The sequence below is a fragment of the Hyla sarda genome, chromosome 3 (genome assembly GCF_029499605.1).
Source record: "Hyla sarda isolate aHylSar1 chromosome 3, aHylSar1.hap1, whole genome shotgun sequence".
NCBI classification, from domain to species: Eukaryota; Metazoa; Chordata; class Amphibia; order Anura; family Hylidae; genus Hyla; species Hyla sarda.
This window is the reverse complement of record NC_079191.1, coordinates 298588596-298614161: the sequence shown is the minus strand read 5'-3', so window position 1 is coordinate 298614161 and position 25566 is coordinate 298588596. Positions and strand designations below refer to the sequence as shown.

General features: G+C 47.9%; 1 protein-coding gene across 3 annotated transcripts in view; it reads left to right on the top strand.

The window, feature by feature from the left end:
- Positions 1-25566, top strand: part of FMN2 (formin 2) — a 660180-nt gene that overhangs the window by 111900 nt on the left and 522714 nt on the right. For all 3 annotated transcript variants that reach the window (XR_008891425.1, XM_056566943.1, XM_056566944.1), the window contains exon 3: positions 153-282. Coding sequence is in view for 2 of the 3 variants with exons in the window: in XM_056566943.1 (XP_056422918.1) it covers positions 153-282 (130 nt within the window). In the remaining variant the exon portion in view is untranslated. The remainder of the gene's footprint in view (positions 1-152; positions 283-25566) is intronic.

The following is a 25566-nucleotide window of genomic DNA, read 5'->3' as shown; positions in this document are numbered from 1 at the left end:
GAATTGGGTTCAATATACTTATATTTTAAGTAACAACAAATAATGGGATACACTAAAAGGTGAAACAGTGAGTCATAAATTGTACTGTTGAAATTGAAAAGTTAATATTAAATGTACAATCAGATCCTTATCTCAGATTTTCATTTTAACAGCAAAGTCAGTTTTCAACATGGACTGCAGTTAATCAACCCACTCATTCATCGAACTCACTTGAAGGATGCTTTCCTCAAAGAAGTCAAGCACCACAGTTACTTTCATCCATCTCATTAGATGAAGAACCTGGTAAGATTTTGTCTGTTATTTACAATATAATTAAATTTAATTCATTAAAAAAATAGGCCCTGATTTATTATTCCACATTTGAAAGTTGGCTTTTGCATAAAAATTGTGGCGCACATTTTCTAAAATGTATATACACAAAATAAGTTTTTTCTCCCTCCCAAAGCTTAAAGTGATCAAAAAAATGTAACAGAACTGTGTAGGTGGGGGCTTTGTATTATAATGTTTAGTTAATAGTTGTTTAAAGGGGTTATCCAGGAATTGAACAACAGAGGTAATTTCTTTCAATGACTGCTCTCTGTTTGTCTCCAGTAGAGATGAGCGAATCGAAGCTAACGAACCCGAATTCGTTACGAATTTCATGAAATATTCGATTCGCAACAAATGCGAATATCGCTGCGATTCTATCGCGCAAATCGCTTAATTAAATTCCATTTTACAGCATTCCCGGCTAAAGGAGACCTAAAATGGCGGATCCACATGTGAGTACATGGGGCAAGGGATTATGGGAGGGCGGAAAAGTACGGCGGGAAGGGAGATAGGCAGGAAGACCCTGAATCACATGCGCGATGCAGCCTATCAGCATTCATTGACCCCTGTGATGTCATAGCCCTATATAATCGGCAGCCATCTTGCCTCTCTTCATTTCATCCATGCACTCAGAGAGAGAAGACGGGCAGCGCGTCTGTATTTGAATTGCTTATACCACAGTGTACCACTGGCAATTGCTAGTCACATCAGCATTGTGGACAGACAGAAGTGCAGTGCTTTGGTGTTCTCACTGAGAAGGATCTTACTCCATAAACCTCCTATTCACGTTATTGAGCATTTCATCAGAGAGGGGCAGATAGATTTTCGTTGCCTCAGACATATCAACAAGCTGCCTGAACTTTATGAACCATCTCATCACCTTATTTTTCAGCACAATTCTTTGTTTTTTTTTTTGCTCCATAAATCATCTGCTGCTTAGAATTGTGTGTAGACTGTATAAAACCAGTGCACACCATTCTTAACACTCTGTGACAGATCGCAATTTAGGGTTTAATCCCTGTTTTGTTTTTTTTTTGGTGGTGCTGCACTGTTGTGTCCTGCTGCTGTTCACAAATACATTTTTTCAGCGGACTGTAGTGCATTTGTCTGCCCTCATACGTGCATACCACATACCTACATCAAAGCAGTCTACTATTTTGTATCTGTAACAAGTCTAGATACAGGGAAAGTCCTGGCAAAAGTTATCACCTGCTGGTGTTTTACAAAAATACAGATTTTTTTCTGCATATTGTAGCGCATTTTTCTGCCCTCATCAGTGCATAGTGTGAAGGGCCTACATACTGTGAAAAGACAGCCAAAAGTAATTTCCTGCTGCTGTTCTAGACAAATACTGTTAAAGAGTTGTGAAGCATATTGTAATACCCTCATATACGCACTAAGTATTTTAGGCAGAGAAGTGCCAGGACGTGCACAAAGGAGTGGCAGAGGCCTAAATACTTCAGGCAGAGTTGGCAGCAGACTAGGGGCGAGTGGCAGCAGGAGTCGCAGCAAGAGGCCTGAGCTCCCGTTATCAGCCAGCGGTCGTGTCTTGACCAGCAACCCATCTGCTGTCGTCGATTGGTTAACACGCTCATCCACTTCATCACAAGTGACCTCTGACACCCCCAGTCAACAGTCGGTGGGTTCCTCAGACACAACCCTCAGTTGGCATGGCCCGGGAGCAGTCCCTGTCCTCCCATTGCCTTTGCCCTATGCTGTTCCCTCTCCTAGAGAAGTATCTTATGCTGTGGGTTCAGCTCCACTATTCACTGAGGACGATCTAATAGAGGACAGTCAGCAGCTACTGCCCAGCCAAGAAGGGGAGGAGACATGCACTGCTTGCTCCGCTTGGCGGCCAAGTAGTGATGCGGAGAGTGACGTGGGAGGCGGTGTTGCAAGGGTTCAGGGTCCTGAAGCAGACACTGGAACCTGAGGAGGACATCAGTGACATGCAGACACCTGTTGATGATGATGAAGCCGATCGCAATTGGGAGTCGGGTGCAGAAGGGGCTTCATCATCATCATCAGGAGAAGAGAGTTGCAGGTTGCTCTTGAGGCAGCAGCTGAGCCAGCAAGGCAGTGACACCTGGTGACAGCCTGGTGGCAGGAGTGGAAATTCTGGAGCCAAACGTGCCCAGGGGAGACCACACCTGCTTCGCGTCAGCCTACCTTTCCGGGAGGTAGTGAAACAGGGGTTCCTGGAGACGGCACCAGTAGCAGTCAATTAGTGCGGACTGTAGGTGGGACAATCAGCTTCTCTGCGGTGTGGCAGTTTTTCATCAGGCATCCGGAGGAGGTTCACGTAGCCACATGCAAGATATGTCGGGCAGAAGGTGAAGCGTGGCCAGGGTCCCAATGTCAGCACTACGGCCCTGCGTCAACACATGTTTTTCCACCATAAAGCGGCCTGGGAGAACCGTGGCTCCGATGTAGTGGTCCAGCCTGCTGCATCACCCAGTGGCCATCCGCTCCCTCCTTCATCCAGCCAAAGCTCCACCACCTCAGCCAAAGGGAGCTGGGTGTCAAACTCTCCTTCTGTCGCTCCAGATGCTCCTGCTTCTCCTGCTTTTAGTCAGCCATTCCACCAACAATCCATTGGCGAAGCCATGTCCAAGAGTCAAATGTATGCGCCCACTCATCCAACGGCGCAGAAGTTGAATGTGCTCCAGTCTAAGTTGCTGGTGCTGCAGTTCCTCCCTTTTCAAGTGGTGGACTCTGCACCTTTCAAAGAATTTGTGGCTTGTGCCGAGCTGAGGTAGAGAGTCCCAAGCCGTCATTTCTTTGCGAATAAGGCAGTACCAGCCCTGAATAAGTTTGTACAAGAGAAGGTGGGCACGTCCTTGAGCCTGTTGGTGTGTTCAAAAGTGCACGGCAGTGCCGACGTGTGGAGCTGTAACTATGGGCAGGGACAATACTTGTCTTTTACGGCCCACTGGGTAAATGTGGTTCCTGCACAGCCACAACAGCAACTTGGACAGGTCACACCGCTTCCTCCTCCACGATCTCGCTCTCAGGCAGTTGGTCCTGTGACAGTGTGCAACTTCGCCTCCTCATCCTCCACCGTGTCCTCGGCCTCCACTGCATGTACAAATCTCGGTGGCCCTTCATCGTACCATGTGTGTAGGGCACGGCGGTGTCACAATGTTCTTCACATGGTTTGCCTTGGCGAACGGAGTCACACAGGGATGGAACTGCTAAAATTAATTCGACAAGAAATCTGAGTATGACTTACTGCACGAAATCTGGAAATGGGAACCATGGTGACCTACAACGGGAAAAACATTGTGTCCACGCTGCGACAAGGAAGTGTGAAACATGCGCACACGTGCTGAATCTGGTTGTCAAGCACTTTCTGAAGTCTTCACCCCATTTGCAAAACATCCTGACATTGGCAAGGAAACTGTGCATGCACTTCAGCCACTCGTACACAGCAAAGCACACCCTCCTTAAGCTGCAGCGTCAGAACGGTATCCCACAACAAAGTCTTATTTGTGACGTTGCCACACGTTGGAATTCCACCCTCCATATGTTGGACAGACTATACAAACAAAGAAAAACCATCACCGATTTCTTGAGTATCCAAGAAAATAGGAGTACTCCCCTGTGTAACTTCAATGTGAACCAGTGGCAGCTTATACGTGACACCTGCCGTTTGCTGAGCCCCTTTGAGGAAGCCACATTATTTGTAAATCACCTGGATTATGGCAGGAACGATGTAATTCCACTCCTACATTTCCTACAACAAATGATTGAAACGATGGCTGGTCACGGCAATGGAGACGTTGCGCCTTCATTTCAAGGCTACATGAGCCCTGTGGGGGCTGAACTGGAGGAGGAGGATGAGGAGCAGAGTGGAGCACAGTTTAGGTTGAATGAGATGGCCAGTGTTTCTAGTCATCGGACAGGAGAGGAGGAGCAGGAGCAGCCAGAGGAGCTAGAGGGTTATGAGACAGAGGACCCAGACACACCGTGGCAGTATGCAGTGGAGATGGAGGCAGGTAATCCCTCCGAGTCACTGGTGCAAACGGCACGATGCATGCTCAGTTGCTTGCGTAGTGACCCCCGAATTGTCAAAATTAGTCAGCGGGATGACTTCTGGCTCTCCACCTTATTGGACCCTCGCTACCATCCCAGAATGGGGGCCTTTTTTACACCCACTGAGAGGGTGGACAAACTGACCTACTACAGAGAGATCCTACGTAGTCAGTTGGCCGATGCCTATCGGCGATATGGTCCATCCACTCGCAGGTCTGACTCGGGGGGCCCGCTCACCTTCCACTGCCATGGCTGCTGTACCAGCTCCATCAGCAGCAGTCTGAGTCTACAGTCGCTGATGAGTAGCTTTCTTCACCCGCATAGTTAAGCAACTCAACAGTAGCAGGTAGACATGGAGCAGGGCCTGAACCAGCAGGTGGTGGCATACCTTGACATGGCCATGCCAACAAACATTGAAGATGTGCTGGACTTCTGAGCAGCCAAACTTGATTTATGGCCGCAACTAGCAGAGTTTGCCCTGGAAAAGCTGTCCTGCCCGGCCAGTAGTGTGCCAGAGTGGGTGTTTAGTGCGGCTGGGGCCATAGTCACCCCAAGGCGAACTCATCAGTAAACGAAAAATGTGGAGAGACTGACCTTTTGTGAAGATGAATCAGGGATGGATCAGCCTGGATTTCCAGCCACCAATGCCAGATGCCTCAGAGTAGATTGACCATGCTGCTACACCAACACTTCACAATTATGGTTATGAAACCCTCTTGGGTTATCAATTAGGGTTATGAGATCCTCTTGGCTACTGCGAATGCCTGCTTCTGACTCATCCTGTGTCTCTTTCAGGAACTACTTGCCTCACTGATGCTTCTGGCCTTGTGCCTTTAATTTTTGGAAGTTTAGCAGTAGCTAAATACATGCTTAATGCGAATTTCCACATTGATCTTGCAATGTAAGGGGTTATGAAACCCTCTTGTGTACTGCTGATGCCTGCTCTGATGATGTGTACTGCTGATGCCTGACTGTGTGTTTCAGGAACTACTTGCCTTATTGATGGTTCTGGGCTTGGGCCTTAAATTTGGATGTTTTGCACTAGCTTACATTGAGATTTCAACATTTATCTTTCAATCTTAGGTGTTATTAAATCTTCTTGTGTACTGCTGATGCCTTTTCCTGATTGTGTCTTTCAGGAACTACTTGGATTACTAATGCTTCTGGGCTTGGGCCTTAAATTTTTGGATTTTTGGAATAGATACATGCTTAATTTAAATTTCAAAATTTATGGTGCAATGTATGGGGTTATTAAACCCTCTTGGGTTCTGTTTTTTTTTTTACAAATTTTCTGATAATTTTCTCAGAAGTAAACTTGAATTTTCTAGAGTACTATTACCCATGGAAAGCTTGTGTGTGATTTTTTAATTAAAGTTTTCCCAAAATAACACGGTGAGGGATGAACTCTGCTTCTTTATGTCAGAACACATTACTTTAGAGAAGAATGTCTTTTTGTGGTCCACCGTCATGCATTATAGAGTCTTCTGGACTGTTGGATATGCACTTGTTCTAACACAAAGGTATTTCGTCAGACAACATACCTAAAACAACTTTCATATTTTCTTCTGACTGAGAGAACTATTGAATTCTTCTAGTACACCTTTTAATAAACACTGAAGTTGGCCTTTTTTTATTTAGTCTATTCTTTATTGTGGGAATCTCAATGTTGTGCAAGCATTTATTTGACGGAACTGGGCAACAGCTGACTGCTGGGTCATGTGACTCAACACTGTTATCCACTTTTAATGAGAGTGTCTAAAGGTTGTCATTTTTACTTTCTATTAAAATTGGAGTGTCTGTCTGAATTTCTGAGAGAATCTGCTATCTGGTGATCTCGAGTTAAATAATTAAAATCCTTTGGATGGACCTATATCCTATGTGTGTGAGCCATAGTTGCTTCCCATTGCTTCAGCCACCTCAATGATGTGGCATTCAGACACCGTATAGTCTAGAATCTGCTATCAGTTGATCTTGAGTTAAATAATTAAAATCCTTGAATTAATTACTTGTTGCTTCTTTGGATGTACCTATTTCCTATGTGTGTGAGCCTTAATGGCTTCACATTGCTTCAGCCACCTCAAGGATGTGGCATTCAGACACCGTATAGTGTAGAATCAGGTGATCTTGAGTTAAATAATTAAAATCCTTGAATTAATTGATATTTCAATCTTATTGCTTATTAAATCCCCCGCTGTACTGCAGATGTCTTTTCCTGACTGTTTTTTTCTGGAACTAATTTACTTAATGCTGCTTTTGGCCTTGGCCCTCAAATTTTGTGATATTTAGCACTAGCTTAATTGAAATTTCAACATTGATCTTGCAATGTAAAGGGGTTATGAAACCCTCGGGTGTACTGCTGATGCCTGCGCCTGTGTCTTTCAGGAATTACTTGGCTTACTGATGCTTCTGGGCTTGGGCCTTAAATTTATGGATGGTAGCACTACCTAACATGCATCTTCAATAGAGATTTCAAAACTCACCTTTTAATTTTAGTGGTTGTGAACCCCTCTTGTGTACTCATGCTGCTTCCTGCTCCACTCTGTCAGCCCGTTGTGACAGTGTGCGACTCAGCCTCCACATCCTCTACTGTGTCCTAAGCCTCCACTGCCCGGACAAGTCTCAGTGGCCTTTCAGCATACCATGTGTGCAGGGCACGGCGGTGTCACGCTGTTCTTCACATGGTTTGCCTTGGCGAAAAGTCTTGGAAACAATGGCCGGTCAGGGCAATGGAGATGTTGCGCCTACATCTCATGGCCACATGAGCCCTGTGGGGGCTTGTTGGATTTGGTCCTTTGTACCCACACGCTGGGGTCACACTCAAACTTTGATTTAAATTTCAAATGAAAAAATCAGACATTTCAATGGTCTCCTCATGCATCAGCCAACTCCAGGCTGTGTCATTCAGGCAATATATGGTTTACTGATGCCGCTGCTGGGCCTGGGTCTGGTAAATTCAAATTTTATCATAGGTAGCACCCGCTATCCAAAATCTTCTGTTTAAATTTCTAAATTCATCTTTTAATCTTAGGGATTGTGAAGGCCTAGTGCCTACTCATGCTGGCAACACCTCCACGCGGTGTCATTCATCCACTATATGGTCTCCTCATGCTGCCAACACCTCCACGCTGTGTCATTCAGCCACTATATGGTGTCCTCATGCTGCCAACACCTCCACGCTTTGTCAATCAGCCACTATATGGTCTCCTCATGCTGCCAACACCTCCACGCTGTGCCATTCAGCCACTATATGGTCTCCTCATGCTGCCAACACCTCCACGCTGTGCCATTCAGCAACTATATGGTCTCCTCACACTGATGCCACCACCAAGCTCTGTCATTGTGCCGCTCTGCGGCAGTGATTCTAAAAGCGATGCCGGTAATCTGCATGTTATTCTGAATAACAGTATTATTTCACTACCTCAGCACACTCCATAGGCCTTTTAGAACACAGCAAAGTGTTCTATACCCCTATTGAGGCTGTCTGTAGGCTAGAAATAGCCTTTTTTAATATCTCGCTCATCTCTAGTCTCCAGGTTGGGTGTGGTCCTGCAGCTCAGTTCCATTGAAGTGAGAGGAGCCAAGTTGTAATACCACACCCAAAGTGGAGAAAGACAGGGCGCGTGAAAGGAAAAAAGTTTGATTCCTGGATAACCCCTTTAACCTCTTAAGGACTCACACGGGGTCGGTCCTGGCTGCTAACGATAGTCGGGACCCTGGGCTAACAGCGTGCAGCACCGATCGTTGCGCCGCGCGCTGTTAACCCTTCAGACGCGGCGATCAAAGTTGATCGCCGCGTCTGAAAAAAAAGTAAACGCTTCCTGGCAGCTCAAACGGGCTGATCGGGACATCGCGATGAAAACGCGATGTTCCGATCAGCTGGGACACAGGCGGAGGTCTCCTTACCTCTCTCTGCGGCGTCCGATCGTCGATTGATTGCTCCAAGCCTGAGCTACAGGCTTGAGCAATCAAGCCCCTATCTGACTGATCCGTGCAAAGCTATGGCTTTGTAGGGATCAGCATAGGAGATCAGTGTGTGCAGTGCTATAGCTCCCTATGGGAGCTATAACACTGCAAAAAAACGTATGGACCTACGGAATAAAGATGAAAAAATGCACTGCGTAGAAACGGAAGTCCCCAAAAGTTACAAAATGAAATTTCTTCTACAATTTTGTCGCACAATGATTTTTTTTTCCGTTTCGCCGGGGATTTTTTGGTAAAATGACTAATGTCACTGCAAAGTAGAATTGGTGGCGCAAAAAATAAGCCATCATATGGATTTTTAGGTGCAAAATTAAAAGCGTTATGATTTTTAGAAGGTGATGAGGAAAAAATGAAAATGCAAAAAAAGGAAAAATGCTGAGTCCTTAACCCCTTCATGACCCAGCCCATTTTCACCTTCATGACCTGGGCATTTTTTGAAAATCTGACCACTGTCACTTTAAACATTAATAACTCTGGAATGCTTTTACTTATCATTCTGATTCCGAGTTTGTTTTTTCGTGACATATTCTACTTTATGATATTGGTAAAATTTCACTGATATTCGCATCCTTTCTTGGTAAAAAATCTAAAAATTTATGAAAATTTTGAAAATTTAGCATTTTTCTAACTTTGAAAGTCTCTGCTTGAAAGGAAAATGGATATTCCAAATAAATTACATATTGATTCACATATACAATATGTCTACTTTGTGTTTGCATAAAAAAATTGACAAGTTTTTACTTTTGAAAGACATCAGAGGGCTTCAAAGTTCCGCAGCAATTTTCCAATTTTTCTCAAGATTTTCAAAATCGTAATTTTTCAGGGCCCAGTTCAGGTTGGAAGTGGATTTTAAGGGTCTTCATATTAGAAATACCCCATAAATGACCCCATTATAAAAACTGCACCCCCAAAAGTATTCAAAATGACATTCAGTAAGTGTTTTAACCCTTTAGGTGTTTCACAGGAATAGCAGCAACGTGAAGGAGAAAATTCTAAATCTTCATTTTTTACACTCGCATTTTCTTGTAGACCCAATTTTTGAATTTTTACAAGGGGTAAAAAGAGAGAAATCACCCTAAAATTTGTAACCCAATTTCTCTCGAGTACGGAAATACCTCATATGTGTATGTAAAGTGTTCGGCGGGCGCAGTAGAGGGCTCAGAAGGGAAGGAGCGACAATGGGATTTTGGAGAGTGAGTTTTTCTGAAAGGGTTTTTGGGGGGCATGTCCCATTTAGGAAGCCCCTATGGTGCCAGAACAGTAGACCCCCCCCCACATGTGACCCCATTTTGGAAACTATACCCCTCATGGAATTTAATAAGGGGTGCAGTGAGCATTTACACCCCACTGGGGTTTGACAGATATTTGAAACAGTGGACTGTGCAAATCAAAAATTTTATTTTTCATTTTCACAGACCACTGTTCCAAAAATCTGTCATACACCAGTGGGGTGTAAATGCTCACTGCACCCCTTATTACATTCCGTGAGGGGTGTAGTTTCCAAAATGGGGTCACATATGGATATTTATTGTTTTGCGTTTGTCAGAACTGCTGTAACAATCAGCCACCCCTGTGCAAATCGCCTCAAATGTACATGGTGCACTCTCCCTTCTGAGCCTTGTTGTGCGCCCCCAGAGCACTTTGCGCCCACATATGGGGTATCTCCGTACTCACGAGAAATTGCGTTACAAATTTAGAGGGTCTTTTTTCCCTTTTACCTCTTGTGAGAATGAAAAGTATAGGGCAACACCAGCATGTCAGTGTAAAAAATTTATTTTTTTACACTAACATGCTGGTGTAGACCCCAACTTCACCTTTTCATAAGGGGTTAAAGAAGAAAAAGCCCCCCAAAATTTGTAAGGCAATTTCTCCCGAGTACGGCGATACCCCATATGTGTCCCAAATCTGTTGCCCTGAAATACGACAGGGCTCCAAAGTGAGAGAGCGCCATGCGCATTTGAGGCCTGAATTAGGGATTTGCATAGGGGTGGACATAGGGGTATTCTATGCCAATGATTCCCAAACAGGGTGCCTCCAGCTGTTGCAAAACTCCCAGCATGCCTGGACAGTCAATGGCTGTCCGGCAATACTGGGAGTTATTATTTTGCAACAGCTGGAGGCTCCGTTTTGGAAACAGTAGCGTACCAGACGTTTTTCATTTTTTGGGGGGAGGGGGGCTGTGTAGGGGTATGTGTATATGTAGTGTTTTTTACTTTTTATTTTAGGTTAGTGTCAGTGTAGTGTAGTGTTTTTAGGGTACAGTCACATGGGCAGAGGTTCACAGCAAGTTTGCCGCTGGAAGTTTGAGCTGCAGCGCAAAATTTGCGCCATCTCAAACTTGCAGCACTCACTGTAAACCTCCGCCCATGTGAGTGTACCCTGTACATTCACATTGGGGGGAGGGGGCAAACATCCAGCTGTTGCAAACTCCGAGCATGCCCTTTGGCTGTCCGTGCATGCTGGGAGTTGTAGTTTTGCAACAGCTGGAGGATCAATGGTTTGGAAACACTAAGTTAAGTAATAAACTTTCAAGTGTTTTGCAACCAAACTTAGTGTTTCCAAACCAGTGTGCCTCCAGCTGTTGCAAAACTACAACTTCCAGCATGCATGGTCTGTCAGTGCACGCTGGGAGTTATAGTTTTGCAACAATTGCAACAGCTGGAGGCACTGAGGTAGGAAACGGACAATGTTTCCCAACTAGTGTGCCTCCAGTTGTTGCAAAACTACAACTCCCAGCATGCCCAGACTGCCCAGGCATTCTGGAAGTTGTAGTTCGGCAATATCTGAAGGATCAGATGTTGCCGAACTACAACTTCCAGCATGCTTGGGCAGTCTGGGCATGCTGGGAGTTGTAGTTTTGCAACATCTGGAGGTCCACAGTTTGGAGACCACTGTATAATGGTCTCCAATCTGTGCTCTTCCAGATGTTAGAGAACTACAACTCCCAGCATGCCTGGACAGACTGAGCATGCTGAGATTTGTAGTTTTGCAACATCTGGAAGAGCACATATTGGAGACCATTATACAGTGGTCTCCAAACTGTGGGCCTCCAGATGTTGCAAAACTACAACTCCCAGCATGCCCAGAAAGACAAAGGCTGTCTGGGCATGCTGGGAGTTGCAGTTTTGAAACTCTCAGAGGCAGCAGTGAGATCACTTTACGGCGATCTCACTGCTGCCAATGAAGATGCCGCACTGCTGCCGGAAACTCACCTCCGGGACGCAGCGCAGCCGGGACCGCATGGAGGACGCCGGGACCGCTCGGGACACCGCATGGCCGGGTAAGTGACGCCGGGGGACGGGTCAGGGACAATTAGCAGAGCGGTGTGTGTCCCGATCCCCGTGATCCGGACTCACACACCGCGCTGCTAAGTATTTTCATAGCGAAACGCTGCTATCAGCTAGTCAGATTTGACCAGCTGATAGCAGCGATCGCTGGGGGGGGGGGGGTGAAACCCCCCGTGGTCGCACGGTAAGATGGCTGGCTATCAGTGATAGCCACCATCTTTCTGGGCGCTGCGGGATGCCGCGAGTAGCGGCAGTAATGTTCATGACGTACCTGTATGTCATGGGTCGGGAACACCTTGCCACCCATGACGTACAGGTATGTCATAGGTCGGGAAGGGGTTAAGGGGTTATATCCAATGATTGTTTAAACCCAACCGTGTGCCACAATAATCCTGTATGCCACATCTGGTAAAAAAAATTACCTAGTTGGGTAAGTCTGGGCCATTGAAAACATAAGAAAACATAAAGCTCCCATCAATTATAACTGGTGTCAGTCCTATTAATTTGGTCTTCCTATCTGTAATGGAAAACTGTGTCCAACATTGTCTTCAATACAATGTTTGCTTGTGTATTTATTCATAGTATGATTGATTTTAATAGTCTTGTGAGATTTATTTGTGATATTGTTATTGGCTTTGCCATTTCTACAACTTTTATTGCTTCACTATATTCTTCATAAATAAAAATGCTAATGAAACATAAAAAAAGAACATAAAAAAGTCCAGCACTCTCCAACCTATATCCAAGTGAGTGCATAGCAAAAGGTGACTTACCTTATCCTGTGCATTATCCAGATAATTATAAAAAGTCATAAATACATTCAGTCTCACGTGTCTCCACATTTTCGTGCTTAGTCTCTTTTCTCCCAATTCATCCAATGCTTCTTATCAAGTCTGCATTTCTCTATACCAAACAGCACTTATGGCTCCCTACTAGATTTTCACCACATTAAACACAACAAATATGCTGCAACCAGAGCATCACAGGCATCAAGTAGCACAGTACGCGTTCATCCATGAATATCTGTATTTATTATACACACAAGGATACTAAAAGTTCGTGCATTCTAAAAAAACACATTTAGCATAGTGTGTAGCACACTACCTGTCTAGCCTAATTTTGGTAAAAAGTGCAAGGCCACAGCACAAAATGATGGAAGACTCTGTTTCTAATAGGAAGAGCTGTGATTTATTGGTTCCGCCTTTATGATAGCCTACTCTTTTTGACCTCCCAGCTGTCTGTTCCAAGGAGCAATATATATATATAACCTAAAAGATAGGACCGATATGTGTATAGGGGTACATAGAATGGCCCCAAACAGAAACGGCAAGATGCCAATAAATAACCAACCTACAAAGCAATCTGCCCTGAATAATCAAATCAATATAACAACAAAATACTCATCAAAAATTCTAATCTTTATTAGACTAAAATACATGTATGACACACAACTGATAATCCCAATGTCCCCATATAAAAACATATACACACACAAGACAATTAGAGATGAGCGAATCGAAGTTGAAGAACCCGAATTCGTTATGAATTTCATGAAAAATCCGATTCACAACGAATACGAATATCACCTTGATTCTATCGCAGAAATCGCTTCATTAAACTCCATTTTACAGCATTCCAGGCTATTGGAGACCTAAGATGGCGGATCCACATGTGAGTACATGGGGCAGGGGATTATGGGAGGGCGGGAAACAGCGGCGGGAATGAAGGTAGGCGGGCTGACCCTGAATCACATGTGAGATGCAGCCTATCAGTGTTCACTGACCTCTGTGATGTCACAGCCCCTATATAATCGGCGGCCATCTTGCCTCTCGGAGAGGACGGGACTGCGTGTGTGTGAATAGCTCATACCACAGCGTTACACTGCAACTGCTAGTCACATCAGCATTAGGGAAAGACAGGAGTGCAGAGTACTTTGCTGTTACACTGAGAAGGATCATTGATAGCTAAACCTCCTATTCACGTTATTGAGCATTGCAGCAGAGAGGGGCAGATACCTGTCAGCTGCCTCGTACAGATCTCCAAGCTGCCTGAACTTTATGAAGCATCTGATCTCCTCCTTTTTCAGCCCAATTGAGTTTATTTTTATTTGCTCCACAAATCTTCTGCTGCTCAGAATTGTGTGACAGAGTGCAATTTAGGGTTTAATCCCTGGATTTTTTTTGTGGTGCTGCACTGTTGGGTCCTGCTGCTGTTCAGAAATAAGTCATATTAGTGTGGACTTTAGTGCCTTTTTACCATTTTTCACCTTTTACTTTGTCTCTGTGCTAAATTCAGTGTTATACCACACGTTGTACACCTGCCGGTGTATTAAAGAAAAAAAAAAAGTTTTTCCTGCGTACAAATACGCTTAACAGTGCCCTTATCATTGCAAAGGGCCTACATACAAGCAAATAGCGTGCCATATACTACCTTTTTTTCTGTCTCTGTGCTAAATTCAGTGTTATACCACACGTTATACACCTGCCGGTGTTACGCCGAGCGCTCCGGGTCCCCGCTCCTCCCCGGAGCGCTCGCTACACTCTCGTTACTGCAGCGCTCCGGTCAGATCCACTGACCCGGGGCGCTGCGATACCGCCTCCAGCCGGGATGCGATTCGCGATGCGGGTGGCGCCCGCTCGCGATGCGCACCCCGGCTCCCGTACTTGACTCGCTCTCCGTCGGTCCTGTCCCGGCGCGCGCGGCCCCGCTCCCTAGGGCGCGCGCGCGCCGGGTCTTTGCGATTTAAAGGGCCACTGCGCCGCTGATTGGCGCAGTGGTTCTAATTAGTGTGTTCACCTGTGCACTCCTTATTTATACCTCACTTCCCCTGCACTCCCTCGCCGGATCTTGTTGCCATTGTGCCAGTGAAAGCGTTTCCTTGTGTGTTCCTAGCCTGTGTTCCAGACCTCCTGCCGTTGCCCCTGACTACGATCCTTGCTGCCTGCCCCGACCTTCTGCTACGTCCGACCTTGCTTCTGTCTACTCCCTTGTACCGCGCCTATCTTCAGCAGTCAGAGAGGTTGAGCCGTTGCTAGTGGATACGACCTGGTCACTACCGCCGCAGCAAGTCCATCCCGCTTTGCGGCGGGCTCTGGTGAAAACCAGTAGTGACTTAGAACCGATCCACTAGCACGGTCCACGCCAATCCCTCTCTGGCACAGAGGATCCACTACCTGCCAGCCGGCATCGTGACAGTAGATCCGGCCATGGATCCCGCTGAAGTTCCTCTGCCAGTTGTCGCCGACCTCACCACGGTGGTCGCCCAGCAGTCACAACAGATAGCGCAACAAGGCCAACAGCTATCTCAACTGACCGTGATGCTACAGCAGCTACTACCACAGCTTCAGCAATCATCTCCTCCGCCAGCTCCTGCACCTCCTCCGCAGCGAGTGGCCGCTTCTGGTCTACGACTATCCTTGCCGGATAAATTTGATGGGGACTCTAAATTCTGCCGTGGCTTTCTTTCCCAATGTTCCCTGCACTTGGAGATGATGTCGGACCAGTTTCCTACTGAAAGGTCTAAGGTGGCTTTCGTAGTCAGCCTTCTGTCTGGAAAAGCTCTGTCATGGGCCACACCGCTCTGGGACCGCAATGACCCCGTCACTGCCTCTATACACTCCTTCTTCTCGGAAATTCGAAGTGTCTTTGAGGAACCTGCCCGAGCCTCTTCTGCTGAGACTGCCCTGTTGAACCTGGTCCAGGGTAATTCTTCCGTTGGCGAGTACGCCGTACAATTCCGTACTCTTGCTTCAGAACTATCCTGGAATAATGAGGCCCTCTGCGCGACCTTTAAAAAAGGCCTATCCAGCAACATTAAAGATGTTCTGGCCGCACGAGAAATCCCTGCTAACCTACATGAACTCATTCATCTAGCCACTCGCATTGACATGCGTTTTTCCGAAAGGCGTCAGGAGCTCCGCCAGGATATGGACTTTGTTCGCACGAGGCGTTTTTTCTCCCCGGCTCCTCTCTCCTCTGGTCCCCTGCAATCCGTTCCTGTGCCTCCCGCCGTGGAGGCTATGCAGGTCGACCGGTCTCGCCTGACACCTCAAGAGAGGACACGACGCCGCATGGAGAATCTCTGCCTGTACTGTGCCAGTACCGAACACTTCCTGAAGGATTGTCCTATCCGTCCTCCCCGCCTGGAAAGACGTACGCTGACTCCGCACAAAGGTGAGACAGTTCTTGATGTCAACTCTGCTTCTCCACGCCTTACTGTGCCTGTGCGGATATCTGCCTCTGCCTTCTTCTTCTCTACTATGGCCTTCTTGGATTCCGGATCTGCAGGAAATTTTATCTTGGCCTCTCTCGTCAACAGGTTCAACATCCCGGTGACCAGTCTCGCCAGACCCCTCTACATCAATTGTGTAAACAATGAAAGATTGGACTGTACCATACGTTTCCGCACGGAGCCCCTTCTAATGTGCATCGGACCTCATCACGAGAAAATTGAATTTTTGGTCCTCCCCAATTGCACTTCCGAAATTCTCCTTGGACTACCCTGGCTTCAACTCCATTCCCCAACCCTGGATTGGTCCACTGGGGAGATCAAGAGTTGGGGGCCCTCTTGTTTCAAGGACTGCCTAAAACCGGTTCCCAGTACCCCTTGCCGTGACTCTGTGGTTCCCCCTGTAACCGGTCTCCCTAAGGCCTATATGGACTTTGCGGATGTTTTTTGCAAAAAACAAGCTGAGACTCTACCTCCTCACAGGCCTTATGATTGTCCTATTGACCTCCTCCCGGGCACTACTCCACCCCGGGGCAGAATTTATCCTCTGTCCGCCCCAGAGACTCTTGCTATGTCTGAGTACATCCAGGAAAATTTAAAAAAGGGCTTTATTCGTAAATCCTCCTCTCCTGCCGGAGCCGGATTTTTCTTTGTGTCCAAAAAAGATGGCTCTCTACGTCCTTGCATAGACTACCGCGGTCTTAATAAAATCACGATAAAGAACCGCTACCCCCTACCTCTCATCTCTGAACTCTTTGATCGCCTCCAAGGTGCCCACATCTTTACCAAACTGGACTTAAGAAGTGCTTATAATCTCATCCGCATCAGAAAGGGGGATGAATGGAAAACGGCATTTAACACTAGAGATGGACACTTTGAGTATCTGGTCATGCCCTTTGGCCTGTGCAACGCCCCTGCCGTCTTCCAAGACTTTGTTAATGAAATTTTTCGTGATCTCTTATACTCCTGTGTTGTTGTATATCTGGACGATATCCTGATTTTTTCTGCCAACCTAGAAGAACACCGCCAGCATGTCCGCATGGTTCTTCAGAGACTTCGTGACAATCAACTTTATGCCAAGATAGAGAAATGTCTGTTTGAATGCCAATCTCTTCCTTTCCTAGGATACTTGGTCTCTGGCCAGGGACTACAAATGGATCCAGACAAACTCTCTGCCGTCTTAGATTGGCCACGCCCCTCCGGACTCCGGGCTATCCAACGTTTTTTGGGGTTCGCCAATTATTACAGGCAATTTATTCCACATTTTTCTACCGTTGTGGCTCCTATCGTGGCTTTAACCAAAAAAAATGCCAATCCCAAGTCATGGCCTCCTCAAGCGGAAGACGCCTTTAAACGGCTCAAGTCTGCCTTTTCTTCGGCTCCCGTGCTCTCCAGACCTGACCCATCTAAACCCTTCCTATTGGAGGTTGATGCCTCCTCAGTAGGAGCTGGAGCGGTCCTTCTACAAAAAAATTCTTCCGGGCATGCTGTTTCTTGTGTTTTTTTTTCTAGGACCTTCTCTCCGGCGGAGAGGAACTACTCCATCGGGGATCGAGAGCTTCTAGCCATTAAATTAGCACTTGAGGAATGGAGGCATCTGCTGGAGGGATCAAGATTTCCAGTTATTATTTACACCGATCACAAGAACCTCTCCTATCTCCAGTCTGCCCAACGGCTGAATCCTCGCCAGGCCAGGTGGTCTCTGTTCTTTGCCCGATTTAATTTTGAAATTCACTTTCGGCCTGCCGATAAGAACATTAGGGCCGATGCTCTCTCTCGTTCCTCGGATGCCTCGGAAGTTGAACTCTCTCCGCAACACATCATTCCTCCTGACTGCCTGATCTCCACTTCTCCAGCCTCCATCAGGCAAACTCCTCCCGGAAAGACCTTCGTCTCTCCACGCCAACGCCTCGGAGTCCTCAAATGGGGTCACTCCTCCCATCTCGCAGGTCATGCAGGCATCAAGAAATCTGTGCAACTCATCTCTCGCTTCTATTGGTGGCCGACTCTGGAGACGGATGTCGTGGACTTTGTGCGAGCCTGCACTGTCTGTGCCCGGGATAAAACTCCTCGCCAGAAGCCCGCTGGTTTTCTTCATCCTCTGCCTGTCCCCGAACAGCCTTGGTCTCTGATTGGTATGGATTTTATTACAGACTTACCCCCATCCCGTGGCAACACTGTTGTTTGGGTGGTCGTTGATCGATTCTCCAAAATGGCACATTTCATCCCTCTTCCTGGTCTTCCTTCAGCGCCTCAGTTGGCTAAACAATTTTTTGTACACATTTTTCGTCTTCACGGGTTGCCCACGCAGATCGTCTCGGATAGAGGCGTCCAATTCGTGTCAAAATTCTGGAGGGCTCTCTGTAAACAACTCAAGATTAAATTAAACTTTTCTTCTGCATATCATCCTCAATCCAATGGACAAGTAGAAAGAATTAACCAGGTCTTGGGTGATTATTTACGACATTTTGTTTCCTCCCGCCAGGATGATTGGGCAGATCTTCTACCATGGGCCGAATTCTCGTATAACTTCAGAGTCTCTGAATCTTCCTCCAAATCCCCATTTTTCGTGGTGTACGGCCGTCACCCTCTTCCTCCCCTCCCTACCCCCTTGCCCTCTGGTCTGCCCGCTGTGGATGAAATTTCTCGTGATCTTTCCATCATATGGAGAGAGACCCAAAATTCTCTCTTACAGGCTTCATCACGCATGAAGAAGTTTGCTGATAAGAAAAGAAGAGCTCCTCCCATTTTTTCTCCTGGAGACAAGGTATGGCTCTCCGCTAAATATGTCCGCTTCCGTGTCCCTAGCTACAAGTTGGGACCACGCTATCTTGGTCCTTTCAAAATTTTGTGCCAGATTAATCCTGTCTCTTACAAACTTCTTCTTCCTCCTTCTCTTCGTATTCCTAATGCCTTTCACGTTTCTCTTCTTAAACCACTTATCATCAACCGTTTCTCTCCCAAACTTGTTTCCCCCACTCCTGTTTCCGGCTCCTCGGACATCTTCTCCGTCAAAGAGATTCTGGCATCCAAGAAGGTCAGAGGGAAAACCTTTTTTTTAGTTGATTGGGAGGGTTGTGGTCCAGAAGAGAGATCCTGGGAACCTGAGGACAATATTCTAGACAAAAGTCTGCTCCTCAGGTTCTCAGGCTCTAAGAAGAGGGGGAGACCCAAGGGGGGGGGTACTGTTACGCCGAGCGCTCCGGGTCCCCGCTCCTCCCCGGAGCGCTCGCTACACTCTCGTTACTGCAGCGCTCCGGTCAGATCCACTGACCCGGGGCGCTGCGATACCGCCTCCAGCCGGGATGCGATTCGCGATGCGGGTGGCGCCCGCTCGCGATGCGCACCCCGGCTCCCGTACCTGACTCGCTCTCCGTCGGTCCTGTCCCGGCGCGCGCGGCCCCGCTCCCTAGGGCGCGCGCGCGCCGGGTCTTTGCGATTTAAAGGGCCACTGCGCCGCTGATTGGCGCAGTGGTTCTAATTAGTGTGTTCACCTGTGCACTCCTTATTTATACCTCACTTCCCCTGCACTCCCTCGCCGGATCTTGTTGCCATTGTGCCAGTGAAAGCGTTTCCTTGTGTGTTCCTAGCCTGTGTTCCAGACCTCCTGCCGTTGCCCCTGACTACGATCCTTGCTGCCTGCCCCGACCTTCTGCTACGTCCGACCTTGCTTCTGTCTACTCCCTTGTACCGCGCCTATCTTCAGCAGTCAGAGAGGTTGAGCCGTTGCTAGTGGATACGACCTGGTCACTACCGCCGCAGCAAGTCCATCCCGCTTTGCGGCGGGCTCTGGTGAAAACCAGTAGTGACTTAGAACCGATCCACTAGCACGGTCCACGCCAATCCCTCTCTGGCACAGAGGATCCACTACCTGCCAGCCGGCATCGTGACAGCCGGTGTATGAAAGAAAAAAAAAAAGTATTTCCTGCGTACAAATACGCTTAACAGTGCCCTTGTCATTGCAAAGGGCCTACATACAAGCAAATAGCATGCCATATACTACCTTTTTGTCTGTGTCTGTGCTAAATTCAGTGTTATACCACACGTTATTCACCTGCCGGTGTATTAAAGAAAAGAAAAAAGTTTTTCCTGCGTACAAATACGCTTAACAGTGCGCTCATCATTGCAAAGGGCATACATAGAACCAAGTAGTGTACTATTTACTACCTGTTATTCTGTCTCTGTGCTAAATTAAGTGCTATTCCACACATTAGTATACACCTGCCTGTGTATTTAAAAAAAAGGTGTTTTTTCTGCGTAGAAATATGCATACCAGTGCGTTCATCATTGCAAAGGGCATACATACAACAAAGGAGTGTACTATTTAGTAACTGTTATTCTGTCTAGGGCCTATATACTTTGAAAGGACAGCCGTAAGTAATCGCCTGCTGCTGTTCTATACCCTCATAAACGCACTAAGTATGTTAGGCAGGGAAGTGCCAGGACGTGCACAGAGAAGGGGCAGAGGCCTACATACGTCAGGCAGAGTTGGCAGCAGACTTGGGGCGAGTGGCAGCAGGAGTTGCAGCAATAGGCCTGAGCTCCCGTTAACACCCAGCGGTCATGTCGTCGACCCATCTCTCCTCGTCAATTGGTTTGCACACTCATCCCCATCATCACATGCAACATCTGCCAACGCCAGTCAAGAGTCGGTGGGTTCCTCAGACACAACCCTCAGTTGGCATGGCCCGGGAGCAGTCCCCGTAATCCCATTGCCTTTGTCCTATGCTGTTCCCTCTCCCAAAGAAGTATCTCATGCTTTGGGTTCAGCTCCACTATTTAGTGAGGACGATGTAATAGAGGACAGTCAGCAGCTAATGGGCAGCCAAGAATGTGAGGAGACATGCGTCGCTTGCTCCGCAAGGCGGGCAAGTAGTGATGCGGAGAGTGACGTGGGAGGCGGTGTTTCAATTGTTAAGGGTCCTGAGGCAGACACTGTTGTGGAACACAAGGAGGACATCAGTGACGTGCACACATCTTTTGATTATGATGAAGCCGAACGCAATTGGGAGCCGAGTGCAGAAGCCGGGGCTTCATCATCATCAGGAGAAGAGATTTGCTCTTTGTCTATGAGGTAGCAAAGCGGTAGCACGGTTGGCAATCAGCGTGGTGGTGGCAGTAGTGGAAATTCAGGAGCCAAACGTGCCAGGGGGAGACCACCAAGCTACCATTCAGGGAGGTAGTGGAACAGGGGTTCCTGGAGACGGCGCCAATAGCAGTGAAATAGTGCGGACTGCGGGTGGGAAAATCAGCTACTTTGCGGTGTGGTTGTTCTTAATAAAGAATCCGGAGGACCTTAGCGTAGTCACATGCAAAATCTGTCGGCAGAAAGTGAAGCGTGGCCAGGGTCCCAATCTCGGCACCACGGCCCTGCGTCAACACATGATTCGCCACCATAAAGCGGCCTGGGATAACTGTGGCTCCGATGTAGTGGTACAGCCTGCCGCATCACCCAGTGGCCATCCGCTCCCTCCGTCATCAAGCCAAGGCTCCACCACCTCAGCCGAAGGGAGCATTGTGTCAAACCCTCTTTCTTGCGCTCCTGCTTCTTCGGCTCGTAGTCAGCCATTCCGCCAACAATCGATCGGCAAAGCAATGTCCAAGAGACAACAGTATGCGCCCACTCATCCAACGGCGCAGAAGTTGAATGTGCTCCTGTCCAAGTTGCTGGTGTTGCAGTCCCTCCCTTTCCAACTGGTGGACTCTGCAGCTTTCAGGGAATTGATGGCTTGTGCCAAGCCGAGGTGGAGAGTTCCAAGCCGTCATTTCTTTGCGAAGAAGGCAGTACCAGCCCTGCATAAGTTTGTACAAGAGAAGGTGGGCCAGTCCTTGAGCCTGTCGGTGTGTTCAAAAGTGCACGGCAGCGCCGACGTGTGGAGCTGTAACTACGGGCAGGGACAATACATGTCTTTTACGGCCCACGGGTAAATGTTGTTCCTGCACAGCCACAACAGCAACTTGGACAGGTCACACCGCTTCCTCCTCCACGCTCTCGCTCCCAGGCAGTTGGTCCTTTAACATGGTGTGCGCCTCCTCCTTCCCCGTGTCCTCGGCCTCCACTGCACGTCCAAATCTCGGTGGCCCTTCATCGTACCACGTGTGTAGGGCACAGCGGTGTCAAGCCATCCTTCAAATGGTTTGCCTTGGCGAACGTAGTCACACGGGGGGAAAACTGCTAAAGTTCATTAGGGAAGAAATCCGAGTATGGCTAACTCCACGAAATCTGGAAATGGGAACCATGGTGACCGACAATGGGAAGAACATTGTGGCCGCGCTGCGACAAGGAAGTGTGAACCATTCGCACTGCATGGCACACGTGTTGAATCTGGTTGTCAAGTCATCAAGTCTTCACCCCATTTGCAAGACGTCCTAACAATGGCAAGGAAACTATGCATGCACTTCAGCCACTTATACACCGCCAAGCACACTTTGCTTGAGCTGCAGCGTCAGAACGGTATCCCACAACATAGTCTCATTTGTGACGTTGCCACACATTGGAATTCCACCCTCCATATGTTGGACAGACTATACGAACAAAGAAAAGCCATCACGGATTTTTTGATGATACAAGCAGATAACAAGCAGGTAACTTTAATGTGAACGAGTGGCAGCTCATACGTGACACCTGCCGTTTGCTGGAAGGAAGCCACATTTTTTGTTAGTCGCTCGAATTACGCCATGAACGACGTAATTCCACTCCTACATTTACTCTAAAAAATGATTGAAAACATGGCTGGTCACGGCATTGGAGACGTTGCGCCTACATCAGAAGGCTACATGAGCCCTGTGGGGGATGAACTGGAGGAGGATGATGAGGGGCAGAGCGGAGCACAGTTTACGGTGGATGAGATGTCAGGTGTTTCTGGTCATTGCTTGCATAGTGACCCCCGAATTGTCAAAATTCGTCAGCGTGATGACTTCTGGATCTCCACCTTATTAGACCCTCGCTACCGGCCCAGAATGGAGGCCTTTTTTACACCCATTGAGAGGGAGGACAAATTGACCTACTTCAGGGAGCTTCTACGTAGTCGGTTGGCCGATGCGTATCGGACATTGTCCATCCACTCGCAGGTCTGACTCGGGGGGCCCTCTGCGCTCACCTTCCACTGCCACGGCTGCTGGGGAGGGGAGGGGTGGGAGGAGCAGTACCGGCTCAATCAGCAGCAGCCTGAGTCTACAGTCGCTGATGAGTAGTTTCCTTCAGCCGCATAGTGAAGCTACTCATCAGCAGCAGGTGGACATGGAGCAGGACCTGAACCAGCAGGTGGTGGCTTACCTCGACATGACCCTGCCAACAACCGTTGAAGATCCGCTGGACTTCTGGGCAGCCAAACTCAATTTATGGCCGCAACTAGCGGAGTTTGCCCTGGAAAAGCTGTCCTGCCCGGCCAGTAGTGTGCCATCAGAGCGGATGTTTAGTGCGGCCGGGGCCATAGTCACCCCAAGGCGAACTCGTCTGTCCACTAAAAATGTGGAGAGACTGACGTTTGTCAAGATGAATCAGGGATGGATCAGCCAGGATTTCCAGCCACCAATGACAGATGGGTCTGAGTAGATTGCCCATGCTCCTACAACAAAATTTTCTCTATTGTGTGATTGGTTATGAAACCCTCTGGGGCAGACCTGGGCATTGTACGGCCCGCTTGCCACATACGGCCCTTTGATTGGCTCTGACCGGCCCGCGCTGATTGGGGGACAACTATGCTGCCTAATCTGGGGGACAACTATGCTCCTAATCTTGGGGACATCTATGCTGCCTAACCTGGGGGACATCTATGCTGCCTAATCTGGGGGTCAACTATGCTCCTTATCTGGTGGACATCTATGATGCCTACTCTGGGGGACAAGTATGCTCCTAATCTAGGGGACATCTATGCTGCCTACTCTGGGGGCAACTATGCTCCTAATCTGGGGGAAATCTATGCTGCCTAATCTGGGGGACATCTATGCTGCCTAATCTGGGGGACAACTATGCTCCTTATCTGGGGGACAACTATGCTCCTGATCTGGGGGACAACTATGCTCCTGATCTGGGGGACATCTATGCTGCCTAATCTGGGGGACATCTATGCTGCCTAATCTGGGGGACATCTATGCTGCCTAATCTGGGGGGCAACTATGCTCCTGATCTGGGGGACATCTATGCTGCCTAATCTGGGGGACATCTATGCTGCCTAATCTGGGGGACATCTATGCTGCCTAATCTGGGGGGCAACAATGCTCCTAATCTGGGGGACATCTATGCTGCCTAATCTGGGGGACAACTATGCTCCTTATCTGTGGGACAACTATGCTCCTGATCTGGGGGACATCTGTTCTGCCTAATCTGGGGGACATCTATGCTGCCAAATCTGGGGGACAACTATGCTCCTTATCTGGGGGACAACTATGCTCCTGATCTGGGGGACAACTAAGCTCCTAATCTGTTGGACATCTATGCTGCCTAATCTGGGGGACAACTATGCTCCTTATCTGGGGGACAACTATGCTCCTGATCTGGGGGACAACTAAGCTCCTAATCTGTTGGACATCTATTCTGCCTAATCTGGGGGACATCTATGCTGCCTAATCTGGGGGACAAGTATGCTCCTAATCTGGGGGACATCTATGCTGCCTAATCTGGGGGACAAGTATGCTCCTAATCTAGGGGACATCTATGCTCCTAATGTGGGGGACATCTATGCTGCCTAATCTGAGGGACATCTATGCTCCTAATCTGGGGGACATCTATGCTGCCTAATCTGGGGGACATCTATGCTGCCTAATCTGGGTGACATCTATGCTGCCTAATCTGGGTGACAACTATGCTCCTGATCTGGGGGACAACTATGCTCCTGATCTGGGGGACAACTAAGATCCTAATCTGTTGGACATCTATGCTGCCTAATCTGGGGGACAAGTATGCTCCTAATCTGGGGGACATCTATGCTCCTAATCTGGGGGACATCTATGCTGCCTAATCTGGGGGACATCTATGATGCCTAATCTGGGGGACAACTATGCTTCTAATCTGGGGGACATCTATGCTGCCTAATCTGGGGGACAAGTATGCTCCTAATCTGGGTGACATCTATGCTGCTTAATCTGGGGGACAACTAAGATCCTAATCTGTTGGACATCTATGATGCCTAATCTGGGGGACAAGTATGCTCCTAATCTGGGGGACATCTATGCTGCCTACTCTGGGGGACAAGTATGTTCCTAATCTGGGGGACATCTATGCTGCCTAATCTGGGGGACATCTATGCTGCCTAATCTGGGGCACAAGTATGCTCCTAAACCGGGGGACATCTATCCTGCCTACTCTGGGGGACAAGTATGCTCCTAATCTGGGGGACATCTATGCTGCCTAATCTGGGGGACATCTATGCTGCCTAATCTGGGGGACATCTATGCTGCCTAATCTTGGGCACAAGTATGCTCCTAAACCGGGGGACATCTATCCTGCCTACTCTGGGGGACAAGTATGCTCCTAATCTGGGGGACATCTATGCTGCCTAATCTGGGGGACAACTATGCTCCTTATCTGGGGGACAAATATGCTCCTAATCTGGGGGACATGTATGCTGCCTAATCTGGGGGACATCTATGCTGCCTAATCTGGGGGACAACTATGGGGAAAACTGATGCTTCTGGCCTTGGGCCTATAATTTTTTGAAGTTTAGCAGTAGCTAAATACATGCTTAATGCAAATGTCAACATTGATGTTTAAATGTAAGGGGTTAT